General features: G+C 43.2%; 2 protein-coding genes across 9 annotated transcripts in view; one reads left to right on the top strand and one right to left on the bottom strand.

Annotated features, from left to right (window-relative positions):
- The window catches only part of SPIRE1 (spire type actin nucleation factor 1), a 197,212-nt gene extending 177,847 nt beyond the window's left edge, over positions 1-19,365 (top strand). For 4 of the 6 annotated variants that reach the window (XM_033178378.1, XM_033178377.1, XM_033178382.1 and 1 more), the window contains 8 exons: positions 192-282; positions 1,684-1,826; positions 5,046-5,219; positions 10,402-10,539; positions 11,741-11,811; positions 12,351-12,378; positions 12,476-12,612; positions 15,991-19,365. In XM_033178378.1, coding sequence (XP_033034269.1) covers positions 192-282; positions 1,684-1,826; positions 5,046-5,219; positions 10,402-10,539; positions 11,741-11,811; positions 12,351-12,378; positions 12,476-12,612; positions 15,991-16,249 — 1,041 coding nt within the window. In that variant the 3' untranslated portion in view covers positions 16,250-19,365. The remainder of the gene's footprint in view (positions 1-191; positions 283-1,683; positions 1,827-5,045; positions 5,220-10,401; positions 10,540-11,740; positions 11,812-12,350; positions 12,379-12,475; positions 12,613-15,990) is intronic. The other 2 variants (XM_033178380.1, XM_033178379.1) reach the window with 1 other exon arrangement.
- The window catches only part of PRELID3A (PRELI domain containing 3A), a 58,906-nt gene continuing 54,407 nt past the window's right edge, over positions 18,012-22,510 (bottom strand). For all 3 annotated transcript variants that reach the window (XM_033178399.1, XM_033178398.1, XM_033178394.1), the window contains exon 6: positions 18,012-18,342. In XM_033178399.1, coding sequence (XP_033034290.1) covers positions 18,247-18,342 — 96 coding nt within the window. In that variant the 3' untranslated portion in view covers positions 18,012-18,246. The remainder of the gene's footprint in view (positions 18,343-22,510) is intronic.

The following is a 22,510-nucleotide window of genomic DNA, read 5'->3' as shown; positions in this document are numbered from 1 at the left end:
GGCAGAGCCAAGGCACAAACCCAGACCTGTCTTGTTTTAAAACCCCTTCTAGTTTGTCTTCTGCTTGCCTTGAACCTTTGACATAATTTGGTGCCTCATGTTAAAAAAACCGTTTAATAATAAAATGTTATTAAATAGCATGAGAGCACAAATGTCTAAGAAATCAGTTTCTCCACCTGTGTTTTGCTCAGGAAGAAACCCTGCACAAGTCGACCAGCAGCAGCAGCGTGTCTCCCTCTTTCCCTGAAGAGCCCGTCCTGGAGGCCGTGTCCACTAGGAAGAGTGAGTAGTTGTGTTGCTAAGAACTGTAGGCGGTTATCTTATTACAAAACACACTTGACCTGGAGCAAAGATCCCAGAGTGCCCTGTGATCATTTGGGGTAGAAAGAACTAACCCAGGCGTTTCACTGATCGGGAGATGAAATACTGATTTTCCAAGTGTGGCATCACACCAGACCTCGGGAACTTATGACAGAGCAGGCGCATTTGTGTTTATGAACAGTAGTCATGGGAAATGGTATAAATCAGTTGTGTGTGTAGTGTTCTGTTATGTTTTGTTTTAGATAGATTACCTCCTTGGCTAAATGTAAACCGGAAGCCGAAAACAACCATATTTATGACCATTCCACCTGCCACCCACACACACCCGTCTCCGAAAACCTGTGTAGGTAGTGAAAACACCTTTGTAACTCTTTAGGAGATAGATTCTGAACACAGATATCTAAAGTTAAGGGATTTCTAAAGGCTTTTAATAATCCTTTTCATTTATAAGAACATTGTGAAGTATTAATATTATATATTGGCTTGATTTCTCATACACAAAAATTCTTTAAGTAGTGTTTTTATTATTTACACAGATTATCTCAAAAACAGTGGGTGCTGACTAGTTATCCACAATTGGTATTTGGCCAGACCCATTAAATAGTATAGGGACCCAGCTGAATCTCATAATGGATTTCTGTATCTTTGCTTGACTGTGGAAATTATATCTGTGTTTTCCTGTAGTGGTTTCTCTTGGTGGGACAGTCTAAATAGATGGATCCTATGTAACTTTGTGTTGACTCTCACTCTTCACACCCACTACATTGAAGCAGCTCTACTTTGTAGACAGAGTAGGAAGAAGCACTAAATAAAACTCTGGCACCATAATTTATTTCTGATGTTCTCCTTGTGTTTTCAAAATGTGAATCCAGAACCATTCAGACACGAAAGCATTCTCCTTTTAAACACTATCTTAAAATATTACTAGACAGAGAAGGACAATGGTACAATATTAACATCAAAGCTGAAGCTTCCTTTTTCTGTTTAAATACGGTTTAATTTAAACCTAAGGACAAAATGTCTTGGTAAACATGTAGAAAGAAGGGTTTTCCTTGTTTTATCTTTAAAGAGTAGAATGTAAAAAAAGGGTACACTTGAGAATTTTGGTATGATTTGGGAATCTTTCTGGCCACACCTAATATTTTTCCTTTTTTCTTGCTATTTCTGTAGCAAGTTTACTTTGCAAAGATTCTTCTGTAACAGCCCTCAGAGTCTGCTCCTAAGGATTACCATTACCATCTTAAAATATCTATCCAATGAAATAAATAACTCATCTTTGAATACAGTGTTTGTCACAAATGTCAACGGGCTTTGTGTTAGAAAATTCACATTAAGTTTTATTTCATTTGGTTAAATCTTTAGAGCATCCCAAATTCCTACCCATATCATCAACACCCCAGCCAGAGAGACGGCAGCCGCCCCAGAGACGACATTCCATTGAAAAGGAAACGCCTACTAATGTGAGGCAGTTCCTGCCGCCTTCCAGGCAGAGTTCCCGCTCTCTCGTAAGTACCGGAAAGACTTCGTAGTAACTTAGGGATCAGCTAGAAGATCTAGAGGAATCCTTAGCTTTCTTACGAAGATGATAAGGGGAAAAACTTGCAAAAGTTAGAATGAACTTTGAATGATTTACTTAATAGCTAAAGAAAACAAAACAGCCAGGCATGGTGGCTCATGCCTATAATCCTAACACTTTGGGAGGCCAAGGTGGGAGGATTGCTTGACTCCAGGAGTTCGAGACCAGCCTGAGCAACATTGTGAGATCCTGTCCCTGCAAAAAAAATAATAATAATTTGTGGTAGTGCACACCTGTGGTCCCAGCTGCTGGAGAGGATGAGGTGAGAGGATCACTTGTGCCCAGGAGGTTAAGGCTGTAGTGAGCTATGATCGCACCACTGCACTCTAGCCTGGGCAACAGAGTGACACCTTCTCCACACTCTATCCATAACTTAAATGAAACTTGACCAGCGTTTGTTCATTTTGAGCTCTTTTTTTTTTTTTCCAGAAAATTTATCAATGGTTTAAAGTATGGATTCTTATTAGAGAAATGCTTTCTTTCTTTTAAAGGCTATTAATCCATTTAAAAATTGTTAAAAATTGACCCAAAAAACTCTTACAAAGTGACTACAGTAGATGATCTCATTGAGGCAGAAGTACAAAGCGAGGGAGAATTTTGATCCCTTAATAACTACTGTACATTGTTTTCTAGTATGTTTTGTGATATTTGGGGCCAGTGGTGTTATTTTGTTTGAACTGGCCAACAGTTTTTGCTGTTTTCTAGAGACTTACAGGCTCTTCTAGTGGGTGCTCATTTCTCAGCACAGTGGGCAGCACACAGGGGTCTGCCAGGAGGAATTAAGAGATCTTCCGGCCAGTGGAGGTCTCCAGAGACTCTTCTGTAGCCCCACTTGGCTTCTGAAGTATTTGCAGGCAAGATGCACAGCTGTAATTAATATTCTACCCACAGTCAAATATCTAATGTGTTTTCAAATATTAATGAATGAAAAATAATAGAATATATTGAATACATAAGTCCATTTTTTTAAGGCTGTGACGAATTATTAGAGTTTCAATTAAAGTAGTAACAGATGGGAGATAATGCGGTTATTGTGAAGACAAGGATTTTGAACACAGCTTAGAAGGTGAATATTTGATCATTCATCTCTATTCCAAAACAGTGCAGTTAAAGAACTAATGATTTTATGGCCATTCCTGATAGGATTCTTCTAGCTCCGGAATAATCACTAAAACACAGCTATTTGATAAATTATAGCCTTGTCAGTGATTTACCAACAGGAAAACAGAAAGATTCAAACTAAAAAAATCTAAAGACTTGTTTTCATGTAATAAGTTGTTGCTTTTACCAAAATATACAGCTATTATCACAACTTTAAAATACGTAAGAGGGGCCAGGCACAGTGGCTCACACCTGTAATCACAGCACTTTGGGAGGCTGAGGGAGGAGAATCGCCTGAGGCCAGAAGTTTGAGACCAGCCTGGGCAACTTAAGAAACCCCTGTCTCTAAAAATTTGTAATTAAAAACTTAGTTAGATGTGGTGGCGCATGCCCATAATCCCAGCTACTCAGGATGCTGCAGAGGGAGGATCCCTTGAGCCTAGGAGTTTGATACCACAGTGAACTAAGAATGTGCCACTCCACTCCAGCATAGGTGACAGATATGTGTATATGTGTGTATATTTGTGTGTGTGTATATATATACATATACATACATATATATGTATATACATACATATATATATACACACACATATATATATATATAGGTAAGAGGGAACTTGTGGTTTTATTCCATAAGTCTAATCATTAGGGTATTATCTTCTTCACTCAGCTTTTCCTAGAAGTCAGTCTGTCATTCAGCTGGTAACTGGCCTTTATGTGATCATACAATGTCATTATTGAGGTTAGACTTAAAGTTTAAAATTGTCAATGTAAAGGAACTATCAGATTAGCTATAAAGTAGTTTCAGCTTATAATAGAAATTATGCTAAGACCTTCAGCTGACACCAAAGGCCAATGAACGTGTCTGTTTCCTGCTAAAGCAGAGCTCTTAGTGCGTGCTCGGTCAGGCTGTGCACTGTTTTTTTGTGGAGCAGGCAGGAGAGCACAATAAACTAACTTGCAATTCAGCCAGCAGGCAGTGGGAGAGCCCCTCTGGTCAGCACTCAACAGTGGTCAGATTGAGGGCAGGGAGCAGAGTCCACGCAGGCCTCCGAGCACCAGTGGAGACAAAACAAAATGATCTTTCTTGCTAATAGCTTATCTTGGGAAATCCATAAAATCATACCTTGTAGTAACGCCCTGTAGCTTGGTAAGTATTGTTTTTATAAGTGTAATTAATTTTAAAATGTAGCTGCATTTTAGAAAACAAAGAATCATTTTGTATTTGTAACTCCTTAACTGAAAATGGCAGGAATGTTTTTATTGTTGATAATTTTTTTTTTTTTTTTTTGAGATGGAGTTTTGCTCTTGTTGCCCAGGCTGGAGTGCAGTGGCGCGATCTTGGCTCAACACAACCTCCACCTCCCGGGTTCAAGCCATTCTCCTGCCTCAGCCTCCTGAGTAGTTGGGATTACAGACATGTGCCACCACACCCAGCTAATTTTGTATTTTTAGTAGAGACGGGGTTTCTCCATGTTGGTCAGGCTGTTCTCTAACTTGTGACCTCAGGTGATCCACCCACCTCGGCCTCCCAGAGTGCTAGGATTACAGGCGTGAGCCACTGCGCCTGGTGATAATTTTTATTTTTATTGTATCTCCCTCCCTTTTCTTGTGATGTTTAAAATGTTATTTTTTTTTTTTTCATCATTTGGTCAAATAACTGAGGGTAAGTACCCATCCAGGGCAGGCACAAGTGGCTGCCTGGCACATGTCCCCATGCTTTCTTGGGCACAGTAACGAGTTGCCTCTGTCCTTCGTCACAGCAACCCCCACTAAGGAAACTCAGTGTTCACAGGCCCCTAAATTAGATAAAAATCCTTGCTGTGTGAACGCTGAGATTCTCCAGGAAAGACTTCGTGGTTTCATCACTGATTTATACGTGTGGATGCAGATGTTGGCACGGACCGTACCATTCTCATGGTGGTTTTTGTTCTGTTTTCCTTTTGTGATCTGTAATCACTGTGTGTAGGTCACTTGTGTTCAGCATTATTTTCTCCTTTTCTTTTCCCCCTGCCATTTTCTTTTTCCCTTATCTGTTGTTCAGGTTCCTAGGATAACCAGTGTATGGCCAAGGACGCCTTTTCGACCACTTTTTTCTACCATACAAACAGCTTCTCTGCTCAGCTCTCATCCTTTTGAAGCAGCCATGTTTGGGGTAGCAGGGGCTATGTATTATCTGTGTGAGAGAGCTTTTACCAGCAGGTGGAAATCCTCAAAGGTTGGCCTCTTTCTGCTGGGTCTGGGATTATTTCATTCTCTGTATCTCTGACGGTGACACCTCAACTGTTGCGCTCTCTGAGAATTAACCGCTTAGATGGCACTTTGCTTCCAATCATTGATTCCACTCTTGTGCAGGATGCACCGATCATGCTGTGGTCTCCGTTGAGAGGGAAATACCTAGGAAAGGACAACAAACTCGAAATGCAGCATCTGATGAGAGGGACCTGTGGGTGTTTGCCTCCTCGGGGGACCTAATCGTAGAGCAGAGTCAGTGCTGCCACCTTTCTCCTGTGCAGCCGGCACTCTGAGCCCGTGGGGTGCATTCCTCCTAGGGCTCCCCCCACCATCAGAAGAGTATTTGCTCACTCATTCCATGGGCAGAGCAGCCTCCTGCCAGGCGAGGTAGCCACGGTGGATTCCGCCCACCCACAGACACCTGCACAACCAGGGCGTGGGCTCAGGAAGCCTGTGTGCTCCCAGCACCTGTCATGAAGCTGTGTTTTGACAAGCAGGGTGTGTGTTACTTTTCTGCAGAGAGAAACTTCAAGTTTCCTTTTTATTGATGTAGCTACTTTAAATAATTCTGCATTATATTACTGTTTTTTGAGGTTTTTTTACACAGAATAATGTATCATTACTTGCACCTTCACATTTCTAAGTGAAATAAAAAGCTCTAGGACCATATTGAAGCGTCTTATGGCACCAGGCAGCAGGCGCTCAGGGCAGCCTTGGTGCCACAGTGGGCAGGGCCCGGCTCTTCAAAGCCCTGGGTTTACTAACCTTGTCCTTGACAGATGACCCTGCAGCTGGTTTCTTTGTTATTCTTTCTAGTCATCTTGATAAGGAAAGGAGACTCAGTGTAAATAGGACGTAACACATTCCTTTCTCTGATCTTTGTCATGAAATGCAAGAAAAACCTCTGTCATTTTGCCTGTTTTAGATGTGCCCTTGGGCAGCATGTGGTCAGGTGCCAAGGTGGGTTTTTAACGCCTGTCACTGCTGCCTCTACTGAAGACCTGCTGGCATTTGATTATCAATTCTCCCCATACAGAGATATCTGAACACTAATGCCATATACCACTTAGGCAGAGAAAGGATTCACTTTCAGTTTTTTTTGTTTGTTTGTGGGTTTTTTTTGAGACGGAGTCTCACTCTGTCGCCCAGGCTGGAGTGCAGTGGCACGATCTCGGCTCACTGCAGGCTCTGCCTCCTGGGTTCACACCATTCTCGTGCCTCAGCCTCCTGAGTAGCTGGGACTACAGGCACCTGCCACCATGCCTGGCTAATTTTTTTTGTATTTTTAGTAGAGACGGGGTTTCACCATGTTAGCCAGGATGGCCTCGATCTCCTGACCTTGTCATCTGCCCACCTCGGCCTTCCAAGGTGCCGGGATTACAGGCGTGAGCCACCGTGCCTGGCCTTCACTTTGAGTTTTATATTTGGTTAAGAAGAGTAAACTTAACAGTTGCTGTTTTTATTTAAATTTGTCTCTCTTTGATTTATTAAAAACTCAAAAAGCAATGGTTATTTTTGTTAATTTTCAAATACTGGTTAATTTATGAAGTTTTTACTAATCATGAACACTGTATAAAAGATGACTACTTGGCCGGGCGCGGTGACTCATGCCTGTAATCCCAGCACTTTGGGAGGCCGAGGCAGGCGGATCATGAGGTCAAGAGATCGAGACCATGGTAAAACCCCATCTCTACTAAAGATAAAAAAATTAGCCAGGCGAGGTGGCGGGCGCCTGTAGTCCCAGCTACTCGGGAGGCTGAGGCAGGAGAATGGCGTGAACCTGGGAGGCAGAGCTTGCAGGGAGCCGAGATCGTGCCACTGCACTCCAGCCTGGGTGACAGAGTGAGACTCCATCTCGAAAAGAAAAAAAAAATGAGTATTCCCATTTCTCTCTGTGGCACAGTAACCAAAATTTTACATTATGCTGCCTAATCTCCATGCTGCCTAACGACCCCTTTTGAATAGTAAAATATAGCCAGAATAATCATCAAAAAAACTCAACAATTTTAGTGACATGCATAGAAGTAAGTTTAAAGTCTTAGAGCACATTGTTGTCTTCATTAAAGCTCTCTAAGATTTAGCTTCCCTTTCTTGAATCTGGGAGTCCCATTGACACGTGGGCAAGCAAGGGAACTAGAATTGTGCTAGTGTGGTTCTTCCCCGGCCACATCTGGCCACTCAGATGGGCCGAACACTGCAGTGGGAGCCACAGGCAGTGCCATGGTGGGGAAGGGCTCCCGCTCTCTCTGGGGCCTTAAGTGCCTTCCACACTCCAGAGTGCTAGTAGCTCTGCGAGGTCTGTGGAAGTTTAATTTGGCTTTGGAGATGTCAAATTAATATTTTTGTAAACTGAAAAAAAAAAAAACGATTTTAGTAACTGTTAATCATTTTCTTTTATGTTGCATTAAAGTTTTGTTGTCCTTGGGAAGGCCCCAAGATTAAAACATTAGCATTTGACCAGATGGAAATTATTTCACTAAAGGGTAGTCTACTTGAAATTTTTTTAAAAAGAACAAAAAAACAAACAAAAATCTACTATTTTTAAATTATATCTCATGATAGCCAGGCGCAGTTGCTCACACCTGTGATCCCAACACTTTGGGAGACTGAGGCTGATGGATCACTTGAGGACAGGAGCTCGAGACCAGCCTGGCCAACATGGCCAGGTGTGGTGGTGCACACCTGTAATCCCAGCTACTCAGGAGGCTGAGGCACGAGAATCACTTGGCCCCGGGAGGCAGAGGTTGCGGTGAGCCAAGATCATGCCACTGTACTCCAGCCTGGGTGACAGAGCGAGACCTTGTCTCAAAACAAAACAAAAACAATTACATACCGTGAAGTACTGGATTTTCATGTGGGCCAGTGAGTTGAAAGTGTGCTTTGCTGAGCCCTTTTGTGACTCAAGACTGAAGAGAGGGAGGTGCAAGCTGCCTAGTTGGTTGCGCCATGCTGGCGTATCCCTACAAATGAAAAAAAGCACCATCTGCCTGAAGGGTTTACAGCCCAATTATCCATGTTATAAAGTCAGTTAAGTTGGTACCATTTGCTGCCTTCCTAGCACACACAATAACAAATCTGGCTATCTGGTTATTTGCTACATAATAAATCTAGTAGTGTTTACCTGGTTATGTGCTAGATTCCCACATTATTTTGTTACAGGATAGCCATTTTGTCATGTAGTTAGCCATCAGAAGGTATACCCTACTCATACTCATCACCGATGAATAAAAATAATAGCAAAACTTCTGAAATATGTTCAAAGCTGAGAAATGCCATCATTTGGATGTATTCAGCCAACACTACTTACTTAGTACACAGTTTTAATGGCCTAACCCTCAAAAATTCAGTTTATTGTTCCCACTTAACACTACTCTTTTTCTGAGAGTGGAGCAAAACAGAGTAGGTATCAGGCACACCGATTTAATTCTGTCATCTCTGAAAGTGGTTCCTGTTGAAAGAGAAAACTGTGATCGTTGATTTTTTAAATGAGTATTTTAGGCACCCTAGAGCAAAGGATACAATCTTTCTGAATAAACTCACCCCCTGTTCTCTTATACTAATAAGCTCCTCATCTTAAAAATTCAATTGCAGGATTTTTCTGAAAGCATTTTTAAGCAAATGTAAGTTCACTTGAACAGAGATGGTTTTGTATTGATTTTTAGTAAGAAGCAGTAGTTCTTCAGATTACTTTTTTAAGTAAAATGCTAATGTTTGACGAGTTTGTAACCTAGATTGAGTTTTGTTTTTCTCTGATTGAAAGACAGAACTGATTGTTAAAACTCCATAAACTGACTGCATTCATGGTCATGTGCTTTCTCACTGGCGTGTTGGATTCCAGACTGCCTGTGAGCGATGCTGTGTGTGTGTGGGAGTGAATTATAATGTGTTTGTGCTGAGAACATTCAGTTTCAGTGTCACTGCACCACAATGGCCCCTTGCAGCCTGGCAGGGTCCGAATGCACAAGACTGTTCTGTCTTTCTCTGAGATCCACCAATCAAGTGCGGGGCCGGCTGGGGAGCGGATGGGTGTGAGGCTCTTACTCAGTGAGATCAGTTACATCAACATCTTCCGTAGCTGCTTGTGGGGAAACCATTAACACAAGACCGCCAACATAAATATTTATTACGAAATTCTTTTACATTCCTCTAGTCTTTCCAGTGCTGACTCTACATTTAGCAGTTGTTGAAAGTAACAACAAATCTAGAGAACTGTGGCGCAGCCTGGAAAGATTGCCTTTTGGGTATAAACGCTCCAATAGTTTAGTGTTCCAGTTCCACTCGTACCATTAGGATTTGTAAAGGTGTGCTGATGTAACTGATCGCTAAATAATGCTTGTCAGTAAAAATTACTAACCACCTTCTTTTGGCTATTCTGGGTACCACGAACGAGTTTTAAAAACAGGGCCAGGCTGGGCGTGGTGGCTTACCCCTGTAACCCCAGCACTTTGGGAGGCCGAAGTGGGCAGATCACTTGAGCCCAGGAGTTCAAGACCAGCCTGGGCAACATGGTGAAACCCCATCTCTGCCAAAAATACAAAAAATTAGCTGGGCATGGTGTCATGCACCTGTAGTCCCAGATACTTGGGAGGCTGAAGTGAGAGGATCACGTGAGCCCAGGAAGTCAAGACTGTAGTGACCCACGATCGCGCCACTGCCCTCCAGCCTGGGTGACAGAATGAGACCCTGTTGTAAAAAAAAAAAAAAAAAAAGACCAGTATAGATTTGCTTTTTATCTACTGGTATATAATATACAACACAACACTAAGTAATGTCTTTTTCATAAGCATAGAAGAAAACTGACCACAAAATTGGTTTAGAATAAAATTTTTTTTCAGTATTTCAAGCCCTGCTTGAAATATTTCAGTATAGCCCTGCTTAACGGAATAGAGCTACTTGAGTCAAAATACCTGAGCAAATGTGAGGAACTGTCATTTATTGGACATTTCAGTAGATCACTTGGTCCCCAGATGTTTTCTGCCATCTTTAGTCTTAGGGTAATTAGAAATGATGTGGTCCCCAGAGGGAGCCAGCTCTGTCCCAGTGATCATTGGGAAACCTCTTTTCTTCTCTGAAGCTACTAATCAGGTGTCTGATCTGAAGGGAAATTTTGCACTTCCAGAACAGGGGGTAGGAATCTCTTATTCATGTGACATTTTGAATTTCAGGAGGAATTCTGCTACCCAGTGGAATGCCTCGCTCTTACTGTGGAAGAAGTGATGCATATTCGCCAGGTCCTGGTGAAGGCAGAGCTGGAAAAATACCAACAGTATAAAGACATCTACACCGCCTTGAAAAAAGGAAAGGTAGTGCTGTTTAAAGTTGATTGATGAGAAGAGTAAAAGAATGGCCAGTCCCATGCATGGTCTCTTGGGAGAGTTATCTGCTGGCCAGGTGGCACAGACTTTGAGGGGATTTGGGATGTGTGATGTCCATGTCCTAGTAGACGGTACCTGTGCTGCCTCATTCACAAGAGGGGGCATGTTCGTTTCTCCCTTAGAAATAAAAACTGGAAGATTTTCAAGCAACCAGAACAAATAACAATATGTCTTCATAAAACCATGTGTGTGGCCGGGCACAGTGGCTCACGCCTGTAATCCCAGCACTTTGGGAGGCTGGGCAGATCACGAGGTCAGGAGATCAAGACCATCCTGGCCAACATGGTGAAACCCCGTCTCTACTAAAAATACAAAAATTAGCTGGGTGTGGTGGTGCGTGCCTGTAGTCCCAGCTACTCGGGAGACTGAGGCAGGAGAATCACTTGAACCCAGGAGGTGGAGGTTGCAGTGAGCCAAGACACCACTGCACTCTAGCCTGACAACATAGTGAGACTCCGTCTCAAAAAAAAAAAGTCATGTGAGCATTTAGTCATTATGCTTTTAAAGGATCTGTAAAGAAAATGTGTCTGAGAAGGCCGGCGTAGTGGCTCACACCTATAATCCTGGCACTTTGGGAGGCCGAGGTGGGTGGATCATGAGATCAGGAGATCGATAGACCATCCTGGCTAACACGGTGAAACCTCGTCTCTACTAAAATTACAAAAAAATTAGCCGGATGTGGTGGCGGCGCCTGTAGTCCCAGCTACTGGAGAGGCTGAGGCAGGAGAATGGCGTGAACCCGGGAGGCGGAGCTTGCGATGAGCCGAGATGGCGCCACTGCACTCCAGCCTAGGCAAAACGCAAGACTCTGTCTCAAAAAAAAAGAAAGAAAATGTATCTGAGAATCAGAGGAGGGTTTCAGAACCTTCTGCAGATTCCTTCCATGATGAGGAGACACTTAAGAGCTGTGGCCTTTTATTATCTTTTGAAATAGAATTCTAATTAAATACAGAGCCACATTGTCAGCATCACAGAGCCAGCTGTTTTAAACAGCATTTCTGAATTCTCTTCCTCTTCTTGTCTGTTCCGCATCCCTCATAATAGAGATGTAAATCATATTCAAACATGGATATTAGGAAATTTGCTGCTGGCAATGTTTCTTTTTTCCTCTTAAATTTGTATTTTTTAGCTCTGCTTTTGTTGCCGAACCAGGAGGTTTTCCTTCTTCACTTGGTCTTATACCTGTCAGTTCTGTAAGAGGTAAGGTATTTTGTAACTGATGAAAAGATAAATGTAAGTCGTAAGAGAAATACCAATTACCTTCCTTATGTCACCGTCTTTCTACACAGGAGTGAAGTTAGAAATGACTCATTCTGCCACGTTACCTTGTGCTATCCTTGTAGGTTAGGAATACTGATTTCTCAAGAGAGTGAGCCAAATATTTATTTTATATTGAACCTAGAAATGTTTCCCTGTATGTTACTTCTTTTACGTAACTAAGATCATTCTAATAATCTGTCATGTTTGAACAGAAAAAAATAAGATGTGATTATCATATGATCCCTGGATAGACAAATAAGAAAATTCCAAACAGATGTAAGTTGATCCTTTATAGGAGACAGTGTAAGAGTTAAGTTCTGTAGATTATCTTTTTGGCAATTCGCAGTGTGTCAATTCTAATAGAAGGGAGAGTTTTGCAGTTTATTGTAGAAACTTACAACTGTACTGCCATAGGCTTCTCTGACTCCCAGCTGTATCCCCTGTATCACGCCAAGTAACATTTGTGATTTTGTGTACAGGCCGGTGTGCTCACAGTGTTGCAAAAAGGTAAGCTAAGCTTGGTCCATTTATACCTGTGCTGGTTTTAGTGACTTCCTCTGAATTTAACAGTACTGCTCATTGTCAGCTTTATTTGGGATAACAGATGCGGCTGCCCTCCAAGCCATACTCCACTCTTCCTATCTTTTCATTGGGACCTTCTGCTCTGCAAAGAGGCGAAAGTAGTATGAGGTCAGAAAAACCCTCCGCTGCCCATCATCGACCACTGCGGAGCATTGCCAGGTGAGCAAGGGGCCTGGGTTGTCAAATCATCCTTTGCAAAAGAAGAGTTCTCCTCTCGAGGACTGTGGTGCGGTGTTAGGGTTTTGGTTGGTTGGTTGGTTGGTTGGTTGGTTTTAATACAGTTTTACACACAAATCTCCAAAACTTCCCCAAAGGTAACTTTTCAAGGAATAATGGCTAGCTACTTGAAAGATACTTTCATCACAGAGTTTATAACTTTATATTTTTTTCTACTTTAGAAAAAACTGTTTTACTGTGTCCTATAAGAGTCATCTTTAAAACTGACCTTGTTTTCAATGGAGTTGGAAATTGGAATGTAATAGTCTCATCCTTCTTTCCTCCTTGTATAGTTTTGAAAGGAATCTGTTTAAATCCTGTTTACAATGTTCTGCCATAGCTTTGACTGACTTTATTATTATTCTAAAGGCAGAAATAAAGTTTTATGCCAAAGGCTGATGATTTAAAAGAAAAAACATCACCTGAGTATCAGTCCCTTTGCATTTAGTGCAGGGTAAGTTTAGTGTTGGGCCTTAAGAAAGATGGAAGGGGCCGGGCGCGGTGGCTCAAGCCTTTAATCCCAGCACTTTGGGAGGCCGAGACGGGCGGATCACGAGGTCAGGAGATCAAGACCATCCTGGCTAACACGGTGAAACCTCGTCTCTACTAAAAGAATACAAAAAAACTAGCCGGGCGAGGTAGCGGGCGCCTGTAGTCCCAGCTACTCGGGAGGCTGAGGCAGGAGAATAGCGTAAACCCAGGAGGCGGAGCTTGCAGTGAGCTGAGATCCGGCCATTGCACTCCAGCCTGGTGGCAGAGCGAGACTCCGTCTCAAAAAAAAAAAAAAAAAAAAAATACAAAAAAATTAGCCGGGCGAGGGGTGGCGGCGCCTGTGGTCCCAGCTACTCGGGAGGCTGAGGCAGGAGAATGGAGTGAACCTGGGAGGCGGAGCTTGCAGTGAGCTGAGATCCGGCCACTGCACTCCAGCCTGGGCGACAGAGCGAGACTCCGTCTCAAAAAAAAAAAAAAAGAAAGATGGAAGGAGGTAGGCCAGCTCAAGCTTCAAGCTGGCAGGGCCAAGAGGCTGGGCTTTGATGCACCAACCACACGTCATGGCTCTGTGGACAGCGAGGCGAGGAAGCTGTGAGCCCAGCATGAACCTTGTGCCTGAAACGTCTGCCTCTGTGCTTGGGCTCCCTTCTCTGAGACCTCTGGGTGTGAACTGTCAGTGAACTCAAGGCAGTGCACATAACAGCTGCTGCAGTTTTCCATACTTACTCTGAACCTACTATAGACTCCCTGTTTATATCCTGTTTGGTTTAGTTAAAGTAGTAAATAAGGCCGGGTGCGGTGGCTCACGCCTGTAATCCCAGCACTTTGGGAGGCCGAGGCGGGTGGATCACAAGGTCAGGAGATCGAGACCACCCTGGCTAACACGGTGAAACCCCGTCTCTACTAAACATACAAAAAAATTAGCCGGGCGCGGTGGCGGCGCCTGTGGTCCCAGCTACTCGGGAGGCTGAGGCAGGAGAATGGTGTGAACCCAGGAGGCGGAGCTTGCAGTGAGCTGAGATCCGGCCACTGCACTCCAGCCTGGGTGACAGAGCGAGACTCCGTCTCAAAAAAAAAAATAATAGTAAATAGGTAGACGATTCCTGGATATCTCAGACATTCCTGGAAACATTTGTTATGATGTTGGTCTGGTTAACTCCATCTCCTTGGAATCCCAATAAATAATTGCCCAAATACAGGGAATTGTTGGGGAGGGAGAGGCTTGTTTGATAAATACATAAATGATGAGAAAACTGGTCAAAAGATAGTTTTTTAGGATGTGTCATGGGATTAAGAGAAATGTACTTGAATTTCCTATAGTCTGACCTGCCATCTACGGTTAGCTAATGCTCACTGGGAATCAGGTGAATACCCTGTTTTCCAAGAATTCTAGAAAGGTGGTTAAGAGTTTTTAGTATTTTTTTTTTCAGATAACAGTTTCTTTATTCATCCTCCTCCTCCTCTCCTTCCTTTTCCTCTTCTTCATCGTCGTCTTCCTCTTCCACCCTTTTCTGGGCAACTTTAGCAGGACCCTTTTCTCCATCAAACTTTCCTTTCGAATTACAGTCAGAAACATCCTTCTCACACTTTTCCTTCAGCTTTGCCGCCTTAGTGGTGTAAGGCTGCTTTTCACTGTCATTTAAGTTCTTCCACATCTCACCCAGCTTTTTTGCCACGTCTCCAGTAGAGATGCCGGAGTGTATGAATTTGATCTTGGGGTGGAATTCCGAACAGAGCAGGAAGAATCCAGATGGTGGCCTTTTCAGGGCATTAGGATCCTCCTTCTTGCCTCCCTTAGCTGGTCCATAATCCTTCGTTTCCCAATGGTACTGTACTTTATCCACCTTTGCCATTTCATCAAATTTAGACTTCTCTTTCCTAGACGTTGTCTTCCACCTTTCAGAGCACTTGGAAAAGTCTGCAAAATTGACTGAGGCCGAGACGGGCGGATCACAAGGTCAGGAGATGGAGACCATCCTGGCGAACACAGTGAAACCCCGTCTCTACTAAAAATACAAAAAACTAGCCGGGCGAGTGGCGGGCGCCTGTAGTCCCAGTTACTTGGGAGGCTGAGGCAGGAGAATGGCGGGAACCTGGGAGGCGGAGCTTGCAGTGAGCTGAGATCCGGCCACTGCACTCCAGCCTGGGCGACAGAGCAAGACTCCGCCTCAAAAAAAAAAAAAATTGACTGAGACCTCTGGGCTTTTCTTACGTTCTTCTCTGCACGTCTGCACAAAGCAGGCATCTTGCCCTTTGATTTCTTGGGGTCACCTTTAGCCATCCTGACTGTATTGTGCGATAGTCTGGGCAGCGCCTTGTTTTTTTTTTTTTTTTTTTTTGAGACGGAGTCTTGCTCTGTCGCCCAGGCTGGAGTGCAGTGGTGCTATCTCGGCTGACTGCAAGCCCCGCCTCCTGGGTTCACGCCATAGTCCTGTCTCAGCCTCCTGTGTAGCTGAGACTACAGGCGTCTGCCACCTCGCCTGGCAAATTTTGTTTTGTATATTTAGTAGAGACGGGGTTTCACCCTGTTAGCCAGGATGGTCTCCATCTCCTGACCTCGTGATCCACCTGCCTGGGCCTCCCAAAGTGCTGGGATTACAGGTGTGAGCCACCACACCTGGCCTCCTACTTTCTTTTCTAAGTAATATTTTTTAGCCTTGTCTCCAATAAGACATTTTTTTAGAAGGACATATGATTAAATCACTCACCCATTCCATGATGTTTTGACAACACATTTACTTTTTTTTACACATATTTTCTTCTTACTGCAGGAGATCTGTAAGTAACAGTGCTGGGCTTCTGTTTGGTTTTCTGTTGTTTTTACCCCAGGTTCTCCTCAAAATCTAAGTCTATGGACAAATCAGATGAGGAACTCCAGTTTCCCAAAGAGTTGATGGAGGACTGGAGCACCATGGAGGTGTGTGTGGACTGCAAGAAGTTCATTTCGGAAATCATCAGTTCAAGCCGGCGCAGTCTGGTGTTGGCCAACAAACGGGCCCGATTGAAAAGGAAAACGCAGTCTTTCTATATGTCCCCGCCAGGCCCCTCGGAGTATTGCCCTTCGGAGAGGACGATCAGTGAGATCTGAGCCTCGTGCCTTTCAGCTGCTTTTGTGCTTAGAGTCAGCGTCCGTGTGCGAGAACACTGAGCCGGGCTGGCTCTCCTTTCTGTGGTTTTATTTAACCGGCTTGAATTTGCATTAGATCAGATTTTTGCTGCATCACATTGTTCCACAGACTGAATGCTGTGTTCATATCAATTGATGAAACGTGACAGGTCCGCCAATTGCTCGTTTGCACTGAGAGAGGACAACAGTTTGAAACTTACTTTTGTGTGTGTGTGGCTTTGGGAGCCAGTAATTACTTCCTTAGTTCAGTTCTTTACTGTTCCTCGAATAATCTCCTAAGGCAAAAAAATCAGAAAAGCTTCTCCTATGAGAATCAGTCTAACAGAGACGCCGATGTCAGCACAGCCCTAAGCAGTAAGTCATATTGGCATTTCCACGTGACCGCGTTTCTATCCCGTGTACAGAGAGATCCAGAGCCCTACACGCCAGGACCTGGGGGCTCACCGCACAGAACCTAGAAGCACCTGCTGACACTCTCCAACTGATTTTTAAATTATTGTTGCTTGGAGATAAAAATTACAGAAGGGACTTTATGCCTGCATTCTAGTGCAAAGCATCTGAAGAGCTGTACACCCACAGGGTGACTACTTTCCCTGAGTGGCCGTGTTGTCCCCGTGCCCTGGATCCGTGTCTCCTGAGCGGATGACAGGTCTTCATTCCTCCCTATCTTGAATGTATTATGGTCACTGATAGTTTTATAATGGAGGTCTAAGAATTGAAGTTTTGTGGGCGTTTCAGGACAAAGGGAGGCTAAAAGTTTGTGAAGAAGTTGAGCATATTTTGGTTACCTCTGAGAAGGGTTGTGACAGTGTACAGTGGCAGCTGTTGGCCACGCTGCAGAAATGAGCTGGAGCTCATGCGTTTTCAGCTACGTTTTTCATCACTTTATAGTACATCCATCTTGAGTAAATTAAGCCACAATTTGGTACCTAGGGTCTCAAAAACAAATTTATTTTTATAAATGAATTTTAAAAGAAAAAATATCTACTACTTTTAAAGTTAGAAGAAAATTAACCTGCCGACAGGCAACATTTTTGGGGTGCTTTCTGCACTAGTTTTCCTTGTAAATGATTTGAGTGAGTAGGTTGGGTTTCTGACGAAAGTAGACTGGAGGGTAGAATTGTATCCCTCAGATGTCTCAGTGTGTTTGACTCATACCATGGGCTATACTTTATTATTCCGGTATGCTTACAAATGACCAACCAATCAAATTGCCATTAAAGTTTGGAAAATCTGTTACTGCACATGCACAATAATTTCCAGAAAGCCGTAGGACATGTCTGCAGTCAGCACCAGGACAGCACCGTGTCATGAAAGGCATGGCGGCTGCATTTGATACCACATCAAATACAGTAACATTTCTCTACTAAATTAACAGCAATACCTCAAAACTGCTCCGGTAGTAGTTTTTAATGGGTTGAAATTTACAGTTTAGTAAATGGCTTAAAATTACTTATGAAATAAACTTTACCGGTTGACTAAAATAATGCATGTTAACAGTTGGTCTGTATTTGCATGTAAAAGTGGGCCACCAGAGAACCCTCATTGATTACTTACTTTAAGTGTTTAAATTATTTAAAGACTCCTGTTTAAGAGCTTTAAGAATTGTACTGGGTGAATCTCATTTATAAAACTTCCTAAGAGCCTATCTGAACTCTATACTCCAGACAGTTAGGTGGGAGTAGAAATCTACCCCCTTTGGTGACCCCAGGCTTGAGTTTTTAAAATGACTACCCAGAAGGGCACAAGGGGGAGGAAGTAGTATTTGTATATGTATATAAATATGCACCTAGGAGAATGTGCTTTTTAAAATAATTACTACTGTTTTTATTAAAACATAAGAAACTACACCCCCAAAATAAGACTTTCATTCACATTCACAAAGCAAACATCGAGTAAATGTCTTTCACTTCACTTTGTGATACTGTATTGGATGATTTGGGCATTACAGTCACCTCTTACCACGCATAGAACATCCATTCTTCAACAGCATTAACAGAGTTTGCCAAGTGCATTAAAGAAGTCACAGGGAGGGTACGTTCATATGAAACAATCTGCAGAAAGTGGCGTAAGGGCACATGGCACAAAGTTGTAGAAATCAAATTACTATCATTTTTTGTTGCCAAAACAAAGTCTTACATTTAACCCCCCTTTGTACCATCCCCCTCAACACTTCACCTAAGCTAGATAATTTCCATAGGGTAATTCACTAAGAGCTTGTGGAGCTTGGTTTTAAAATCCTTAGCCTAGTCTGACTTTAGGCATAGCTTCCAGTTCTCCCTTCCTTATCCTGGTTTCTTGTTCAGCTTTTACTTCTAATCCAACAACAAAAGAGATGTCTGGCTGGTCTCAGCTAGAGTCTGATGTGTCGTAGAGCATGTGTGCATTTCTGAACCATCATCCCTGCTCTCCTCTCAGCTCCCTCCAGGCCTGAGCACCGGTTCCTTTTGTCCCGTACGTCATAAAGTCACACTATTGGGAAACCTGTGCTTCCCTCTCCATGGCTTAACTCCCTGTCAGTGTCAGAGTGTGTAAGAATGCTTGTAAATATTGTAATATACTTATTAATATTTGAAAGATATTCATTCAGTGGACAGTGGGAATTAACTCTCCCAAGGCAAGTGAAAAGAAATGATCGACATGTACATTGATGTAACAATCTTCTTAGATTTTAATTCTTAAGTATTTCAAATGAAACCAGAAAGTGGCTATGTAGGAGGCTTAAAATGATCTTATGTCTAAGGAGATTCTGTTATTAGCACCATGAACTCGTACTATGAAATTTTTAAGCCGTTTATTTTTCTAACTATATTAATATAGGACTGGATTTTAGGCGTCATAGAGGAAACACAAAAGTTGTTGCTGTTTGCTAAAGCAATATAGCAGAAAATTCGTACATGCAAAACTGTTGAAGGACCACAGAGAAATGTGTACTGCTGACGGGACTTTTACTGGGCTTCCTGCGTGTGTGAAAGTCGAGGTATTGCTGGCATTCAGGGTGACATGATGGTACTAAATGTTTTCCATTAAAGTCTTCTATTTTAAAATTTAGGGAAAAATAAAATGGCTTTCCATCATATGTTCTGTGTTGAGTTCCTATCGTAAGACGGTGATGTCTTTTGTTAACTAGCTGTCAGAAATCATCTCGATTGGGAATACAGGGTACTTTTATCAGCAGCCTCTGAAGAAATACAGTCTAGGCCGGGCATGGTAGCTCAGTAATCCCAGCACTTGGGGAGGCCGAGGCAGATGGATCATCTGAGGTCAGGAGTTCAAGCAGTTCTCGTGCCTCAGCCTCCAGAGTAGCTGGGATTACAGGTGCCTGCCACCACACCCAGCTAATTTTTGTATTTTTGTACATGGTGGCCAACATAATGAAACCCCATCTCTACTAAAAATACAGAAATTAGCCGGGCATGGTGGTGTGCTCCTGTAATCCCGGCTACTGGGGAGGCTAAGGCGTGAGAATCGCTTGAACCTGGCAGGTGGAGGTTGCAGTGAGCTGAGATCATGCCACTGTACTCCAGCCTGGGCAACAGAGCAAGACTCCCCCTCAAAAAAAAAGACAGTCTACGAGGACCGCGCTGGAAAAATTAACCACCATAGTGACAAGCCACCACAAGTGACAAGCAGCCGTGAGTTAGGAGAGTATGTAAAGAGTACATAACATTTTATTATGTGTCACAAATACGGAGACAAATCCTGTGGGAGATGGATGAAGCTTTCTTTCGCAGCTTCCTGGAGGCATAATTGATAAAGCAGGAAAGCCTGCGCAGCTCAATAAGCAGTAAGTCATGTTGGCATTCCCACGTGACCGCGTTTCTATCCTGTGTAAAGAGACATCCAGAGCCCTACACGCCAGGACCTGGGGGCTCACCGCACAGAACCTGGAAGCACCTGCTGACACTCTCTAACTGATTTTTAAATTATTGTTGCTTGGAAATAAAAATTACATAAGGAACTTCATGCCTGCATTCTAGTGCAAAACGTCTGAAGAGCTGTACACCCACAGGGTGACTGGTTCCCCAGCCATGCACAGGCATGTCCCCCCGCATCATGTGTGGCTTGGTGGCGCCTCACAGGGGCTGCATTTTTACAGTTTGCAGCAGTCCTGCAGCGGGCAAGTCAGTCGGCCGCGTTGTTTCCAACAGCTTGTGCGCACTTTGTGTCCCTGCATCACATTTTGGTAACTCTCCCAACATTTCAAGCTTTTTCATTATTACTGTATCTTTTATGGTGATCTGTGGTCTTTGATGTCACTATTGTAATTGTTTTGGGGAGCCATGAACTGGGCCCATATCAGATGGCAAACTTAATCGGTAAATGTTGTGTGTGTTCTGACCGTTCCCCATCTCTCTCCCTCTCCTCAGACTCCCCATTCCCTGAGAAACAATATTGAAAGGAGGCCAGTAACCCTACAGTACAGTGGCTTCTAAGTGTTGAGTGAAAGAAAGAGTTGAGTCTCTCATTTTAAATCTAAAGCTAGAAATGATTATGCTTAGTGAGGCAGGCATTCAAAGCTGAGATGGGCCCAACGCTAGGCCTCTTGCACCAAACAGCCAAGCTGTGAATGCAAAGAAAAAGTTACTGAAGGAAATTAACAAGTGCCACTCCAGTGAACACTAATGATAAGAAAGCAAGCTGTGTGTGGTGCATGCCTGGAGTCCCAGCTCTTCAGGAGGCTGATGCAGGAGGATTGCTTGAGCCCCAGGAGTTTGAGGCCGCAGTGAGCTATGATCACACCACTGGATTCTGTTCGGGGTGACAGAGTGAGACTCATCTCTTAAAAAAAAAAATGATAAGAAAGCAAAACAGCCTTATTTCCTGATACGGAGAATGTTTGAGTGATCTGGATAAAGAACCACATTTTGAGAATGTTTGAGTGGTCTGGACAAAGAGCAGCCACATTTCCTTAAAAGCCACATCGAATCCAAAGCAAGGCCCTAACTCACTTCAATTCTTTGAAGGCTGAGAGAGGTAAGGAGGCTGCAGAAGAAAATCTGAAAGCTAACAGAGGTTGGTTCATGAAGTTTAAGGAAAGAAGCCATCTCCGTAACATAAAGTACAAGGTAAAGCAGTAAGTGCTGATGGAGAAGCTGCAGCAAGGTCTTCAGAAGATCTAGCTGTGATCTTGAAGAAGGTGGCTACACGACACATTTGCAATGCAGATGAAACAGAAGATGCTGTGTAGAACTTTCATAGCTACAGAACAGCCAATGCCGGGCTTCCGGGCTTCAAAGGCGGACATTCTTGTTAGGGACTAATGCAGCTGGTGACCTTAAGTTGAAGCCAGTGTCATTTACCATTTGGAAAAGCCTAAGGCCCTTGAGTCTGAAGTTAAATCTACTCTGCCTGTACCCTACCAATGACTAACAAAGCCTCGACAGATGACAGCAGATCTGTTTACAGCAAGGTTTACTGAATGTTTTAAGCCTACTGTTGAGACCTACTGCTCAGAAAAAAAGATTGCTTTCAAAATATTACTGCTCATTGACAAATGCACCTGGTCACCCAAGAGTTCTGATGGAGATGTACAAGGAGATTATTGTTGTTTTCATGCCTGCTAACGCAACATCCATTCTGTAGCCCATGGATCAAGGAGTAATTTTTACTTTTATTTAAGAAATACACTTCATCAGGCTTTAGCTGTCACAGGCAGTGGTTCCTCTGACGGATCTGGGCAAAGCATATTGAAAACCCTCAGGAAAGGATTCACCATTCTAGACGCCATTAAAAACATTGGCGATTCGTGGAAGGAGGTCAAAATGCAACATCAACAGGAGTTTGGAAGAAGTTCATTCCAAGACTCCAGTAGAGGAAGTAACTGCAGACGGGGTGGAAGTAGCAAGTGAACTAGAATTAGACATGTAGCCTGAGGATGTGACTGAATTACTGCATGAGAAAATGTAAATTACTGAGGCATTGGTTCTTGTGAACGAGCAATGTGGGTTTTTTAGAGGAAATTGCCGGTGTAGATGCTGTGAACATTGTTGAAACGATCAGAGATTTAGAGTAGTGCATACTTAGTTGATAAAGCAGCGGCAGGGTTTGAGAAGACTGACTTAGATCTTGGAAGTCATTCTGCTGTGGGTAACCTGTTATCAAACACCATTGCATGCTACAGAGAAATTTTTCATGAAAGGAAAAATGCAGTTGACACCACAAACTTCATTGTTTTGTAAAATGTGTCCCTCAACGGACACACTCCTAAAATACGAGCAG

The sequence above is a fragment of the Trachypithecus francoisi genome, unplaced genomic scaffold, assembly GCF_009764315.1.
Source record: "Trachypithecus francoisi isolate TF-2019V2 unplaced genomic scaffold, Tfra_2.0 Lachesis_group19, whole genome shotgun sequence".
NCBI classification, from domain to species: Eukaryota; Metazoa; Chordata; class Mammalia; order Primates; family Cercopithecidae; genus Trachypithecus; species Trachypithecus francoisi.
The sequence above is the reverse complement of the archived record's forward strand: the minus strand, read 5'-3'. Positions and strand labels throughout refer to the sequence as shown.